Source organism: Poeciliopsis prolifica, unplaced genomic scaffold (assembly GCF_027474105.1).
Source record: "Poeciliopsis prolifica strain line A6 unplaced genomic scaffold, Auburn_PproV2 SCAFFOLD006, whole genome shotgun sequence".
NCBI classification, from domain to species: domain Eukaryota; kingdom Metazoa; phylum Chordata; class Actinopteri; order Cyprinodontiformes; family Poeciliidae; genus Poeciliopsis; species Poeciliopsis prolifica.
The window spans coordinates 7,776,627-7,791,951 of NW_026562381.1; the positions used below are offsets into that span (position 1 = coordinate 7,776,627).

At 36.0% G+C, this 15,325-nt stretch overlaps 2 protein-coding genes across 2 annotated transcripts in view; one reads left to right on the forward strand and one right to left on the reverse strand.

Moving 5' to 3' along the window:
* Positions 1-15,325, forward strand: part of LOC129360694 (endonuclease 8-like 3) — a 17,774-nt gene continuing 2,449 nt past the window's right edge. Inside the window, exons 1-8 of the mRNA XM_055031053.1 lie at positions 1-85; positions 4,947-5,055; positions 5,721-5,830; positions 8,487-8,621; positions 8,995-9,208; positions 9,928-10,002; positions 10,086-10,252; positions 13,564-13,727. Of these exons, the coding sequence (XP_054887028.1) occupies positions 4,951-5,055; positions 5,721-5,830; positions 8,487-8,621; positions 8,995-9,208; positions 9,928-10,002; positions 10,086-10,252; positions 13,564-13,727 (970 nt within the window). The 5' untranslated portion in view covers positions 1-85; positions 4,947-4,950. The remainder of the gene's footprint in view (positions 86-4,946; positions 5,056-5,720; positions 5,831-8,486; positions 8,622-8,994; positions 9,209-9,927; positions 10,003-10,085; positions 10,253-13,563; positions 13,728-15,325) is intronic.
* LOC129360695 (N(4)-(Beta-N-acetylglucosaminyl)-L-asparaginase-like) overlaps positions 10,809-15,325 on the reverse strand; it is a 23,547-nt gene continuing 19,030 nt past the window's right edge. Inside the window, exon 10 of the mRNA XM_055031056.1 lies at positions 10,809-10,829. The gene's annotated coding sequence lies outside the window, so the exon portion shown is untranslated. The remainder of the gene's footprint in view (positions 10,830-15,325) is intronic.

Consider the following 15,325-nt stretch of genomic DNA (forward strand, 5'->3'; position numbering starts at 1 on the left):
CTTTGTTTTGTCCCTTTACCTGCGTCAGATCATAATCTGGAAATATTACAAATTCCTCAACTGGGTAAAAGCCTTTTACTAAAAGGTAACTATTTGTTTCTCTTTTTTGCATAGAAATTATAAATACTAAAAGTAGGTGTGTTCCTAACATTAATCTAAGTATTAAAGGTGATTTATGAGTTCCAGCACTTAAGATGTGAGCAATGATCAATGAGCTGTGAATAAACCTAAGACAAGACTGTTTGATGAAAAAAACTTTCAAAAATAAGTCACTTAAATCCAAAATCATCAAAAGAAATGTTTACTTAATCAATCAGTGATTTGGTAGGGCTTGATTTGTTTTGACTTAATAAACAAAGAGCTTCAAAAATCCTCCCTGGGAAAAATGTAATTACTAATAGTATTTTCCCTGAAATCAACAGGGAGGCATGCAGAGCATTTCTGTTTCTGAGGAAAATGTCACAACGGCTCTAACTTTCCCTCTTTTCATTTTAGAAAGTTTATTTCAGCTGAAATTTTTTTTATTTATTTTTTGATTCAATTTATTTAGAAAATGTTGCAGTTGCACAATGAATTGGCAAACTAACTCTACAACTAAGTGTCTATTTAATAGATATTTGCAATATCTATTAAAACAGTATAACACATTATGTGTAAAGAGCTTGTATTTGTTTTGCTTTGCTTGTTTTAATCATTGTGGTGGATTGAAAAATGCCAAATCAGGGATATTTATGTTAACTATAAGAAAGCTTTGCAGTTATTTATCTTCCCTTTAAGCTTGCTGCTTTTATTTCCTTCCTTGTTTCCTGTTGGCCAGGGGCTGTTCAGCATAATCCTGTTTGCTTATCTTAAACGTGAAATTTCTGTGAAAAAAACTTCCCTTACTGAATAAAACAAGAACAATGTTGGAAAAAGCTGATTTTCTTTGCCCAGAGCTTCATGTTCACATGGCTTTTTGGAGATGAGATATGATCTGCATTACAGGAACCTTGTTTATGTCTTGCTAACACGCCCTTCAGCAAGGGAACACCTTAGCTTTTCATTCTGATCAAAGGCTGATTTTACGCTCTCACTGACAGTGCTTGGTCTCTTTAACTACGGGTGTCATTATTTATATCCAATTAAATGTACCATTATTAAATCAGACTGAGTCTGTGATGCACTGAGAGGGTAATAGAGTTAAAATAATGATTTAAGCTGTAGTTTTAGTTCTCTTTGTGACACCAGCAGCTTTCAGATGATCCTAACGAGCCAAACACTTTGATTTATACTAATACAGTCATGTTCTGCCGAGTCCCCAGTGAAAAATAAAGCCTGATGCCAGTGATGGGGATGAGGAATGTGTTTTCATCCAATCATTATCAGGGGAGAGTAAAGCTGAATTAAAATGGAAATAGTGCCATCTAGAGGGTAGACTTGTTCACAACAGCCTACGTTTATTAATTTCTTTTCTTGCAGCCATTTTGTGCTGGATAAAATGAAGCCAAAAAACTAAACTTGACCTTTTGTCTTCTGTTAGTAAATCTGCTGTCTACCACAACTTTTGGTTTTTGTCACTAAAACCTTTGTAGATGAATATTTTTGTGCTGAATGTTTTGTTTTGTAAAGGGACTTCTAATCCTCCATCATGACCAAGTAATTTATGATATGAGCATCTCTCAAGTTTTAAAAAATATAACATTTACAGAAAAAAAAAATTATGAAAGTTTGTTGTAATTTTATTGTTTTGCAATATGCAATAAAAGGGTAGTTTTCTCTGGACTCTATAGCATTTCTTTTAATATCATTAAATACAATACAAATAGATAAGTTAAGTGCATCACCCTAAAAGAAGTTTAGAATGATGCACCTTAACCAGAAACTTGTTCCAGTCTGGTGTTTCTGCTTTTTGCTGTGGTTTTGAATGACTGAATTCAAGATGTCCATAGAGAGGTGTGAGAAGTCAGTGTTCAGGGCCGTTCTCCTGCAGCGACTCTGAAACCAATCATGAGCAGAGTGTGAGGACAGTGGAATAACTTCCTGGGTCTCCACAGTTGCCTCCAGGACCACATGACATTAACACACTGTCAACCTCAGCTCCTTAAAATATTTAGAGGATGTTGGTTTCATGTTCCTGAGAAGTTCTCCTGAAAATGTTTCACAATCACAGTGGTGTTCTTTGATGAGGTCAGATCATCAAAGATCTCTTATAGGTGGAATTTATGTCAGTCCACACATGAATTATCTCAAATAAAAATATAATCAGATTTATCTGATTATATAAATCTATCCATGAGCTAGATTTATACATATTTGATTTTTCCATTCTTTCTTACATTAATGGGGTTTTATTTTTGTTCTGAATATTATTTTCAACCACTTGATACAGATATTTATTTAGAGACACTATATTCAGGTCTTTGTTGGTCAAAAGTCGCCCATTCCCTAAACAACATACATAAACCGTAAATGACTCTGCTGCATTATGTAAGTTAGGAAATTTTGAGATTTAATAGGTAAATAAAATGTTTTAAAAATAGCAGTCATCACATCCTGCCAAGCTGCTGGAGACAGACAGTCAAATGTGACCCTGGTGATGAAATCCCAGTTGCATAGCAACACATCTCCATCTGCAGTTAAGCTTCCCTCCTCCACAGAAGCAACTGAATCTTTTTTCTTTTGCTTCCCATGCAGTTTAATGTAATTAAAAATGCTCACAGTTAAAATGATTAAAGCATGGACGTATGATTTTCATGGCTCTTTGTGGTGAACCAACAAAGCATGCAATCAGCAGTCTGGTCCTCATGATAATCAAAGCCGTTTAATTGGCTGTCAATTGTTCTATAAAAAGAAAGTAATATTTCACTTTAGTGTTTATCCAGCATGCAACAGTGATTTTAAAACACATATTATTAACAGATTTTTTTATTATTATTTATATTACTACTGAGCCAACAAAATAAAACAAATGAGAATAGCAAAATATATGTTTGCTCTGAGAACATCCTGAGAAACATTAGCTGCAAGTCTAAGGTTTTATTTAACAATTAGAAGACTCACTAGAACAATTAGGAAGAGACTATTAGCAGAATGAGAAGTAGTTTTTTTTTAGGGTCTTGAGATAATTAGACAAATCTGTTAAGAGACTTAAAAGCTTTAATTAAATTTAAGAACTGAAGTTGCTGTGTCGGCCCATCATACTCACACCTGAGCTTACATCTACAGTCCTTTATGACTCACAGTTTGTACCTCAGAAATGGAAAACCTAAGCCTTTCAGTTAATGCCTGCAATTTCATCAAAGTTAATTAAATTAGTTAATTAGGCATGTGATCAATATACATTTAAGTGGTGTATTTTAGAGGAAAAAAATAGATTTAGTTTAGAATCTGACCTCAAAACAATCATGAGCTTTTTTCATTCTTATGGTACTGTCATGTATTCTTCAAATATATCTCAACTTTAGCCTGTGCCGCTACTTTTCTCAGAATATGTGCATTATTTAAAGTGAATGTGACAAGACATATTTGTGTTTAAGGGTGCTTAGAATATACTGTTTATAAGGAATATTGCTCATTATAATCTCCCTGAGTGTCTCTGTGTGTTTTTTTTCTGTGGAGGCACTTGATTCTGCTGTTATAGCTTTCATTTTATTGTTTTCAAGTTGTCATTTTTTGGAAAGTAATGTATTTCTTTTGTGCTGCTCTGAATGTTCAAAGACTCAGCCTGAATCTGAACCAGCTGTGACTCTAATTAGGTGAGATCACATGGTCGTTGCCCTTTATTCTTTGCTATGTGGCACCTTGTGGGAGAACAAAACCCTGCAGGAATACGCTGCTTTTACGTCCGTACATTAGAGCTGAATGGAGAGAGCAGCTGGTTTTAACAAGCAAAATGCCTGTGCCATGGCTGAACACTTGACTGGAGAACATGAATTAAAAAAATAATAATAATAAATTCTTCAAATGAAGGAGTTCTGTTGGCAACACTGCATAAGAAAAATGTTTTTATATCTATCTATCTATCTATCTATCTATCTATCTATCTATCTATCTATCTATCTATCTATCTATCTATCTATCTATCTATCTATCTATCTATCTATCTATCTATCTATCTATCTATCTATCTATCTATCTATCTATCTATCTATCTATCTATCTATCTATCTATCTATCTGTCTGTCTGTCTGTCTGTCTGTCTATTTATCTGTCTGTCTGTCTGTCTGTCCGCCCATACTCTCGGCAAATTCAGGCATAACAATGATACAATATCGCCCTCAAGTGAAATTTAAAGGGAATTGCTCATATTTACCATGAATTATACATTTGTAATGTAATATTAAGCTGAGGAAATTGGATTTTAATCGGCTTCTTTGCTCACTGTAAAATTCTTTTTTTTATTATGCATAAATTGATCAAATACAAATGAATAACAATTATGAATATGTATCTTAATAAATGAAATCATTATCTGAGAACCACATTTTCAGTTTATTCGTGTTAACTTTGTCTGACATTAACATTTATTCGATTATCTGAAGCATTTAAGCATAACAAATAAGTAAAGATAAAAGTAATCTGCTAGGGAAATATTTAGCATTATAAAACCATGGACAGACGATACTAAGTGAAAATGTCCTCATTATTTTTAGTTGTTTGTCATTATTTTATTTTTTTGTAGCTGTGTAATTATAAAATAGGCATTGTTTATTTTTTCAACATAAATATATATTTTTCCGGAGGGAAAGGCGATTAACAAGCATTTATGTGCCGGAAAAATCGGTTACTGTCTCTTTAATAGTTCCATCCGGAGTACTATGAACCACACTACGCATGCGCGCCTGTGAATCGTATGGCGGGCAAATAAACGTCAACAAACGCTGAGAAGCTGCTTATCTGAACTGTTAGTGGGTGTTTGAGCTGTGGCTGGTTCGGAATTGGTTCGACAGGCTCCGGGTTGTGTTCAGCAGGATGGTGGAAGGTCCAGGCTGCACGTTGAACGGAGAGAAGATCCGCTCGAAGGTCCGGACGGGTCAGAAAGTGAAGGAAGTGAGGGGAACTTTGACCGCGTCAGCTGTGAGTTGACGGCCTGTTTCTACATTGGTTCACTCTGTAACCTCATTCATCCGGATAAATTGAAATGCATGGCACATAGAAGCTGGATTTATTATTCTGGTACTGACTTGGAAGTTTTAAAGAATTTCCCCATTTATAACAATTCCAGCCACAGACTGTTCTGACAGTAACTTATAGTAACTTTTGCAGAGGGAATTTTCCGTTACTCACATTTGAGAAAGATTTAACTTGTTTTAGTCTTGAATTGTCCAGTAACACTGTCCAGCTAATTACAATATTTATTAAGAACTGTATGCATTTTTAAAAAATCTATAAAAAAGTAAATTTTTATCCATTCCAAGTGATCCTAGCTATCAAACAACATGGTGAAGGTAAGACTGCAGCATTCACTCCTCCAGGTGAGCATGTGGCGACAGTGGAGAGGAAAACTAAACATTTTCCTTTTCTCGTAAATACACCTCATTAACTTTTGTATAATGTTGAATAACTTTGGGACAACAAATATTTATTTTGGTCTATAACAATGCGATGTGTAATGTTTTATTGTGTGAGCTGCATTGTTTTTTTGTTTTTTCTTGAGGGCTTGACAATGAAAGTTTATGAAAAATGCAGTCTGTCACTCAGTACCAGTGTTAAATGTTAATCAAGCTGCTATGTCTTTTTAGAAAAACAACACAGAGACAAACATCTTCCACAGTTTCTCTGGATGTCAGTACACCGGTGTGGAAACTCTTGGGAAGGAGCTCTTCATGTACTTTGGCTTAAGAGCCTTGAGGTAAAGTAAACTTTTCAAGATTAAATGAGGGCTTCTGACATGATCAATAGACTTATCATTATGGTTTGATCCTCACCACATCCCCAGCCTTGCCCAATAGCCTTGCTAATACACAGTCACATTTAACACAGTGCAATACAACTACAACTTTCAGTGTATTTTATTAGAGGTTTATGTGACAGACCAATGCAAAGTTGAGCATAATTGTGACCTGGAAAGATAATTCATGATGGTTAAATTTACTAAACTTATTAGTCTGTTAGAACAACTTAGTCAAAGTCTGGATCTATAAAATTATGTTCATATATTCTGGTAGATTTTTTGGAAAAAAAAATTCAAATACATTAAAACAAATGAAAAGTTGGGTTTTTTTTGTTGTTCTTTTATTATAATAAGTTGGAAGACAAATTATTGATGATGAAGAAATAAATGTAAATTTAGTTTCTTTTTTAAATGTTCTGTTTTCTTTTGACATTTCAATATAAATGACTTTCATATTGTGCCTTCAAACCATGGACCTTCCCTTCACACTGTTGACCCCCCTGTATGAGTTGAACATGAACAGATGTTTTGATTACATGAAGGTTGTTACCTTTCAAGGTGGATGTGCTTTTTACTTGTCAGCTCGTCTGCTGGGTTTTGGATCATTGCCTGATCCTCCACTTAGTATCAGATTGTAGACTTTGGTACTGACTTTTTTTGTTGGTCCAATTTTTTAATCTGTTCTTTTTGAGGCTTTTTTTTTTCAAGCAACAAACTGAGTATTTCTACTTTAGGTTTTCTAATATGTTGGAAATCCCTGTTTTCGTGGAAGTTTGAGACTAACAGTCATCAACACTCTAGATCTCCATTTAAAACACTTATTTTAATAGTTCAAACACCAAATGTACCTTAGAATGGGGGTGTAATGTATTTTCCATGCATATAGTACAAATTTACAGCACAATAAAGCTCAAAAAATAAAACTTTGCATAATACTCCCTTTTTAAAATATATCGATGCACAAAGTGGAAACCAGCATGTCCACAGAAGTTCACATCAACTTTCTTGGTTCTTGGGTCTACAACCAATCAGCACCAAGGAAAACAAATGTGACTCCTGGATTAGCTGCTTTGCAAATGTGCAGCTAGCTAATAGCGTGTCATGTGGCATTGTCGAGGTATTCTAGCTTTCTAAGGATTATCTGTCAAATATTTTAGATATGCTCTATAAAAACTTCTCCAAATAGAAAGATTTTCGCACAATAATTTCCAGATTAAAATGTGTGAATACTGAACCATGACTAGTTGGGGGTCCACTGTAAAAGGTTTTTATTCCACCTCCCCTCCACAAATCTGCAAGGATAAGCGTGTCCAGTCGATTGTGTGGGATAGGTTTAGCAGTAGTAGCAGAATAAAGCAGTTTTGTTCCATTACCTTTGAGCATTTCTTCCCTTTTTCCAGATTTTTATGTCTGGTTGTTGCTATCATTTTAGCAGAATACCCACTCACAGCAGCAGCAGCAAAAGTGCTGAATTTCCTCCATTTGAACCTTTTCTCCTCATTGTGGAACGATGACACCCTAGCTCTTTAGAAAAGCTTTTGTAGCTTTTTCTAACATCAAGCATGTGGAGAATAAGGTGCTTTCGGGTCCACTGAAAGTTGCTGTAATTGAGGCTTTGCTCACGTCAACCAATCTTCCCTTTTCAGGAACAGCTTTTATATATATATTTTTAGAGAGCAATTCGTTCAATTTGATGTCCTTTACTGGAAGACCTCACTCCTAAGTGGCATCTGGGAAAAGTCAAAAACTCCCAGGTTTTCAGGCTTCACAGTCTGCACCTTACTCAATGTTCCAAAACAATTTATAATTTTTTTTCACTTATATTTTGCCTTTTTTACAAACAAATAAATAATTTGTTCAGAAATACCAATGATTCCAAAGCTTTCACAGGTTTCTTTTCCCTGGCTTTTCATTAAATGGTTCAATACAGTAACCTTGTTCTTTAACGGCTAAACTTGTAAATAGCATCTTTTATGGAGGCAAAATGTTTGCTGTGGCAGTTGAACTTATTTTTGAAAGAAACATTGTCTCTGTAAGAAGTTAGAAGGTCTCTAATTCAAATATATATTATCCTCTCGTAGTAAGAACATGTTCAGTTTTAGTAATTGCTGATTTTTAGTTTTATTCATGTCTTGTTTATCTGTAAAAAAATTTCTTGGCCAGTTATTTAGATTGATAATGAATCAGCTTAAAAACAGCCTCCACCAGTAGGAGGAAATCTGTAAAACTACAGAAATTTCATTTCATTTTTCATCCATCTGTCTATCCATAATTATCAATCCCTCTATAAACATCGCCAATCTGTAATTCATTCATCATCCATCCATCCATAATCATCCGTCTGTCCTCATTGACCACACCTGATGTATGTTTTCATTGACTGAGATACCAAATCTTACAGTATGGTTTGTGTAATGGTAAAGAAAGAAAATATTTGATGGTGTCGATATTGTTATGACAAGTTTCAGTGGTAAAATTTCTTATTTTGCGCATTCAGCCCCAACTCAAATCTTCAGTTCCCAGAACCATATTTCTTTATTTTGTCAAACTCTAATTAAAATCAGATATTCAACACTTAAAACTATTTTCCACTTTTCTCTCTTTCAACATTTAGAATCCACTTCGGCATGAATGGATCAATCCGTATAAATCCGGCTCAGAGGAAGGTTGTAGCGGGCTCTGCAGCAGTGCTGGAAATACGCCTTAGCGACGACACTGTGGCCTTCTATGACAGCACAGTGGAAATAAGGTAATGGGGACAACAGTGGAGGCAAGATAGATTGAGGTGACAGGAGTTCACCTTGGGGTATGCGTCTGATTTAGTGAGGATGTCCTACATTAGGCTGCTTCTGAAGACAGTGGCTATTGTTGCATGAAAAATGCTGCCTTCTTTGTTCGGCATTTGTCCTGATCATAGTCTTTCATGTGTTATGCTCAGACGCAAGACATACAATCATTTTTACTGTCTGAGAATTTCACCTACGCTCTTTTGGCTAATAATAAACAACCTCAAACAATTTAGAAATGTATAACCTCTCTAGATCTCCAGTTGACCTGGAGTGAAAACAGCAGCGATGTATTTTCTAAATCCTCCCGGTGCTGGGGAACTGTATTTCCTGCAGGTTGACGGAGGATTGCGAGCAGAAGGTCAGGGCCATGGAGAGTCTGGATGTGTGCTCCTCCAGGTTCAGCTGCTCCCGCTCCGAGGAGGCGGTGAGGAGCCAGGGTAGCAGGATGCTCTGCGACGTTCTCCTAGACCAAGCCGTCATGCCAGGAGTCGGCAACATCATTAAAAACGAAGCCCTGTTTGACTCGGGCCTCCACCCAGCCGTGAAGGTATAGAAGAAATGATGGATTGTGTTCAGCAGAGGAATAAAAAATGAGGGTAAAAATGCAAGACAACACTCACAGGGAAGAATAGCGGAAGCTCATGTATTTCTGAGAGCTGCATGGAAATGAGGAAGGTGAAAAGGGGATAAGACAAACAAGCGCATTGCGGCACATATATTCCATCTTTTTGTGCACTTTGAATGCATATGACTGCAGACAGACCCAAGAGGATTCTCCCTCCGGTTAGCTGCATGGAGTTATTAAATAAACATTAATAAAGTTGTTATTTTGATGAGGATCACATTGAGAACTTTATTGACCTATCTGTTACTGATTGGATGCTTCGTGGTGTAAAAACTTCTAATACTCAACTATTACTTGAGGATTTGTTGTACAAGGCTGACTGGCCTCCTCAGAGTGTATCGGCACGCTGGACCAAAACATTAATCTCGGACTTTTAGCCCCGTCTTCTCCTGGGGCTGCCTAATGTTTATAAGCTTCCCCTCCATTATCAAGCCTCCAAGTCCCTAAAAGAGCAAAAAATATATTTTTCTCTCTTATGCAAAGTTGCTGCAATCCCCATGAATATACAATATGCAGTTTTTATCTTTTGAATCATTGACCTCTGCCTCTATCCATATCTATTTTTTCATGGTTTAGGTGTTTGTGTAGCCTTACTGACTCTGAATGTCTTTTTGTTGTTTCATGGAAAACTTCATTTCTAGGTTCAACAGTTGACAAACATACAAATCCACCATTTAGTGAAGATGACTCGTGATTTTACTCTTTTGTTTTACAAGGTTGGTCATTTTGTAAGTAAAATGCTGTTATTAAAAGCTACTTTTACCTTTGACAATCTTGTTTTTTTCTTCATCTTTCTCAGTGTCGCAAATCCGGCTCTCCTCTCTACAAACATTACAAAGTCTACAAGCGTCCCCATTGTGGCCAGTGCTCCCATGTCATTACAGTCTGTCGTCTCGGAGACAACGGCAGGATGACGTACTTCTGTGAGCGCTGTCAGAAGGGAGATCCCACCGGATTGGACGTCAGGTACCGTCCTTGTAGGCTTTTGACGGAGAAACTATTGTTTTGCATTCCTGTAAAAGCTGCTTGTTTGAAGGTTTGGGGTGTTTAATGAATTAATCATTGTCTTCTAATTATTGATGAGTATAATCAAATGTAACAGAAAGAATCAATCATGCAAACTCAACTAAAATCCATTCTTAAAATGCTGCAATAAGTAGATTAAATACTAATAATTAGGTAATTACATAAAAATGTAATTTGAAGAAGATTATTGGAGAATTGTGAGGCGAAAAAACTCTCAAATATGTAGATAAACATAACAAACCACAGAGACGAGTTCTTACTGCCAGCCATGACGGGTCGGGAGATTTATTAACACATTCTTCTACCACGGATGCATCATACAAAACATAGTTTCTCAAATCTCAAAGTCTCAAAATCAAAGTCCCCAAAATCTCTCCGTTCTTTGTCTACAGACATTCTTATAGCTTCCAATGACGTCGGTTTTGCGTCAAGATTCTGCTGCCCATTGACTGAGTGTGTGTTGGAGTTTCCACAAATTTCTGACTGACCTCTTCTGAACATCTGCTCCATCTCAGAACTGAAAAACAAGTCAATTATTAATAGTTGTTGTTCTTATCTATCTAAACAGCTTACTTTCCAACTCGAGTTTTGGTCCAACATTTTGTACTTTCCAGATAAAATCGGGTCAGATCGACCTTTCTGGCGCCAGAAATCTTTTCCCTTAAAAACAACGCTTTAACGTATTTCTGCTCCGACAAGATTTAAGAAAGTACAATAGAAAATGTAAATGAGGAAACACAGGGACTGATATGAGCAACGTAAAACGCTTAAAGATAAAAAAAAAATATTTAGAAATAAAATTATGCTTCACTTACGGTGACATCCGAAGTAATGGTAAAAACTCAATTAAAACAATGAATATCACTGATTACACTAAGAAAAAATAAAATATGCAACACAAGCTGATGAAGATATGTTAAAATTTGATTAGCAAAATTTGATAAATAAAATAAAACCAAATTTCTAAAATTCAAATGAAAGCCAAGCTGAATTTTTTTTTTTATTTGGTTTTTATAAAAAAGCAAATATGAGCTGTGCTCAGGTTTCTTCCAAAGCTTACGGCCAGAATTAATAAGGTGTTTTATTGGGTTTTCTTTTGTTTTGTTTTTTTATTTCAGGTCCAAATGAAAGCCTTGAGGGCTCTGCTGGACTGGTAGAATAAAAGTAAATTGAACAATAAATAAACTTAATTAAGAAAAAACAATAAAACATATGGGTAGTCACTGAAGAGATTTTACAGTCAGTGTGATGTGAGCTCTCATTGTGGCGCTAGCTAATTTATTTATCTATTTATTTTTTGGGATTTATTTTTTTAGCAGTTTTCACAAAAAAAAAAAAAGAAAAATGCAGAAAATCCCTGAAATATTTTGTGACATCTTATTTTAATGCCAGAAACGTCGATTTCCCATCTGGAAACTGGTCCCATGAACCCTAAAAGCCCTGAAATTGTCTTGTTGTCGTCTTTATCAGAAATATGACACACCCACCAGCAGGAAGCGTCGGCTGAGCCAAATCTGAGTTCCAAACCCTAACTTTGCAGAAGTAGCGCCACGCTTTAGATGTTAGGCTCACATTCACAGAGGCCATCTTTGCAGGCAGATGGGCTTGGCAGGGAGTGGGAAGTGTTATGGGGTGAGAATTAATGCGCATATAAGGCTGTGTTTGCCAGACAGGGCACAGGCTCAACACCTCCTGGGCTGTGTTTGAGCAAAGCTTTGAGGGGTTAGGATGCAAAGCCTTTACAATGCATTACACAGCTGATAAAGCAATCTGTGAGAAGTTTTCCAAAGCCACTGCTTCTTTCCTCCTCCTGCAGATTTGCCTTTTTGTCAAACATACCCCAGCTTCATGTCAGAGTGAGAACATTTATGCTCCAAGCTTCTTTAAAAAAAAACACATTGTGTTCGTTCATATCTGCATCCAATGTTTGAACCGCAACATTAATTACTGCATCCTTCTGTAGCTTACTTGGATTTTTATTTTATGAAAATCTTTTTCTGAGACTCCGAGCTCATAAAAAACAACCCCTTCATAAAGTGAAGCAATACCAGCAAAATGGATGCATGAAGAAGTCATTATGATCATTATCATTACCACCCACTCATTACTGAAATGAGCTTCTTCTTCAGATTTCCCATTATTTCTTTTAAAAGCTGCTGTTTTAGTTGTGTTGAATCTTTCATATCCATCAGCTCAAGGAAATCTTTTTTTTTTTTAAACAAAAGAACATCATTATAAAATATAATAAAATGTAAAAGTTGTATTTTATATTGAGATCACAGTTAGACTTAGGGTGATTTAATTTTTTTCTACCCTTAATCAATTTTCATATGGAAAATATAAACCTGATATAGTAAATCTGTTTTTTTAAATTTTTTTTTATAGATTTAGAAAAAAAAAATCTTGCTTCTGTTTAAAATTTAGTAAGTTGGATCCAGTTGTTTGTCTATTGGAGATGAAAAGTATTGCCCCAATATTTTACAGGATCAGCCACTGATTTATTAAAACATAACTTACCAACGCATCTTTTGTCTGATTTGTTGGGATTTTTGAATAAACAATGTGCATCAGATGCTAAATAAAAACCACTCACAGTACAAAAGCCTTGTTGAATGCATAAAGTCTGTAGGAGAAAGTTTGAAATTAATTGAACAGATATTGGAACAGAACAACTTCTTAGCTCTGATTATTGATCAGAGCTGATCAAATACTGGAAGTCAGACTTTTTCTATGCAGCAGCTCTTAGAAGGCTCACCATCTCCTGTCCAAGCTGCACACTGCCTGGCCAAACGCTGTTTCCGTTGGATGATTGGGTCAAACTTAAACTATCCGTCCTATTTCAGATAAAAATAAATAAAAATGTTCCTGTGTTGACTAGCCCTAAGAAATGGGAAGCTACCTGCTGCATCATTGGGGTTTGACAACTTGTTGCCAGCTGAAAGATAATCACTCATCCAGTTATCAATAAATTTGTATTTGCTTAGTTAAATCCAGGTGGATTTTTGGCAAGCCTGTGTACTTTGATGTTCTTTTTTTGGTCGAACAAAAATGTTACAAGTTATGAACATATGCCTTTTGACGCAAAGGAAGAACATTTTGTAATTCTTTTATGTTCTGTTTACATTATAGTTACTACCGCTAGCGAAGAACATAAAGCACATTTTTCTGTTACTCTTTAGTTGTGGAAAATGTCTATTTTAGCTGCAGAGACTTACTAGAATCACCTTGGCTGCTCTGTGTTGCTCTCCCAGTGCGCTCCCAGTTAGAAACAGCCTCATCAGTTGGGCGTTTCACAACAGAACCAGCAATGATGTGGCTGAGAAGGAGGAAGAGGATTGGGCTTGTCAACTCTGCACGCTCATCAACCAGCCAGAAGCCAGAGCCTGTGATGCATGCCTCACTCCAAAACCTGAGGGTGAGTGAACATTTTCTGTCTTTTTACTGTCCCATTATCTAATGGGGTGACAGAATAGCTTTGTTAACAAGCGATAAAATAAGAGCAAGTTTTCTTTTGCTGTGTAGCAGAATAATAACATGCAATTTGACAAGAATGCTTCAATGCTTTGAGAGGCAGTGGCGACCGGAGTCAACTGGGCGGACTCCTCTGTGATGAGAGCGGCCGTATGTTGCTCCACAAATAATGACCACGTCTGTCAGCTGGTCATTTTCCTCCAGCTGTCTTCAGACGCTCACGGCTGCACTGAACTTTTGCTCAGAAAGACGCGTCCTCGCTCTGTCGCCGCAGCAGCAGCCAAACTACAGCTGAATAGCTTCAACTCTTTGAGACCATGCTGCTCGATTTGGAATACATCAATTGTTGTTTTTTTAAGATCACAGCAGATTGAAGAGCTGAATAACATGAGTTCACAGCTGCTTTTTGTGGGGCTGCAGTTTCATTTTTACAGCTTTGAATTTAAGGGATTTTTTATTCAATCAGTGCCACAACAAATCCTCTTTGGTCCCATCTCATGAAGTGAATTTCTCACTTCTAAAGGAGGAGTGTACAAAAGAAACTGCACTTGTAATCATCAGGATTTTTACAATATTGCTCTGAGCTGTTTTAAAATAATAGACATGAGAAGCCAGACTTTAAAACAGCTTGTGTTTATGTAAAACCCCAACATTTTCCACTAGACATGAATGAGAATAATACATGAGACTGGTTGCATTTTTTTATGGACTCCTCTAAAATCTTTGAAGATAATAAACATATTTTGCTCCATACGAACCTGACTGAGCGCTGGGAACCGGAGAGTTATTTGTGTGAAGGTACTCCAAGGTCTTAAACAGATTTTAAAGCTGCTAAAATGTCACATCTCATTACATGAACAATGTTTATAACAGTAACGTTGTGGCCACAGGTTTTCATGCAGGTTAGGGACCACAACCACCTGCGAATAACTCAAATCTGAAATACTTGAGACTTCCTATAAAAACATGAATTACTGCATATTTAGTAGTTCAAACATAAATATTGCTCAATGTGCTTTAAAACTCAATAGAAACCAGCTTCTAGTACAGAAGCTAACATCAAAGGTCTTCTTTATCTCCACTCCTTTGGGTTCAGCCAATCAATGCCAAAGACAAATGAATGGTGCAGCTGGATCACCTGCTTTTTTAGCCAATACTGTGTCAAAGAGCATCCAGGCATTTCAGTTTCCCAAACTGCACTTTCTTTCAAATATTTTAAACTTCTATGGAAAAAACTGGAAATAGGCAAATTCTCTTCAAATAAATTGTAGTTATGTTCCACAGACAAATCTGCGAATTTAAAAAATGCAAATTACTGGAAATCCACTGTGTAGTTGGCAAGCTACAAATCTGTTACTATAGTTTCTGTTAAATTTTTCAATTTAAATTTTTAAAAAAGGTGAACATTTCTTATTTGTATATTATTTTTTATTTATTTTGTTGTTTTATTTACTTATAAAATAATATCCAAGCATAGGTGAAACAGAAGATGGCAGCAACATCCACTCAGATAGATTTTTTAATTTTTTTATTTTATCAAAG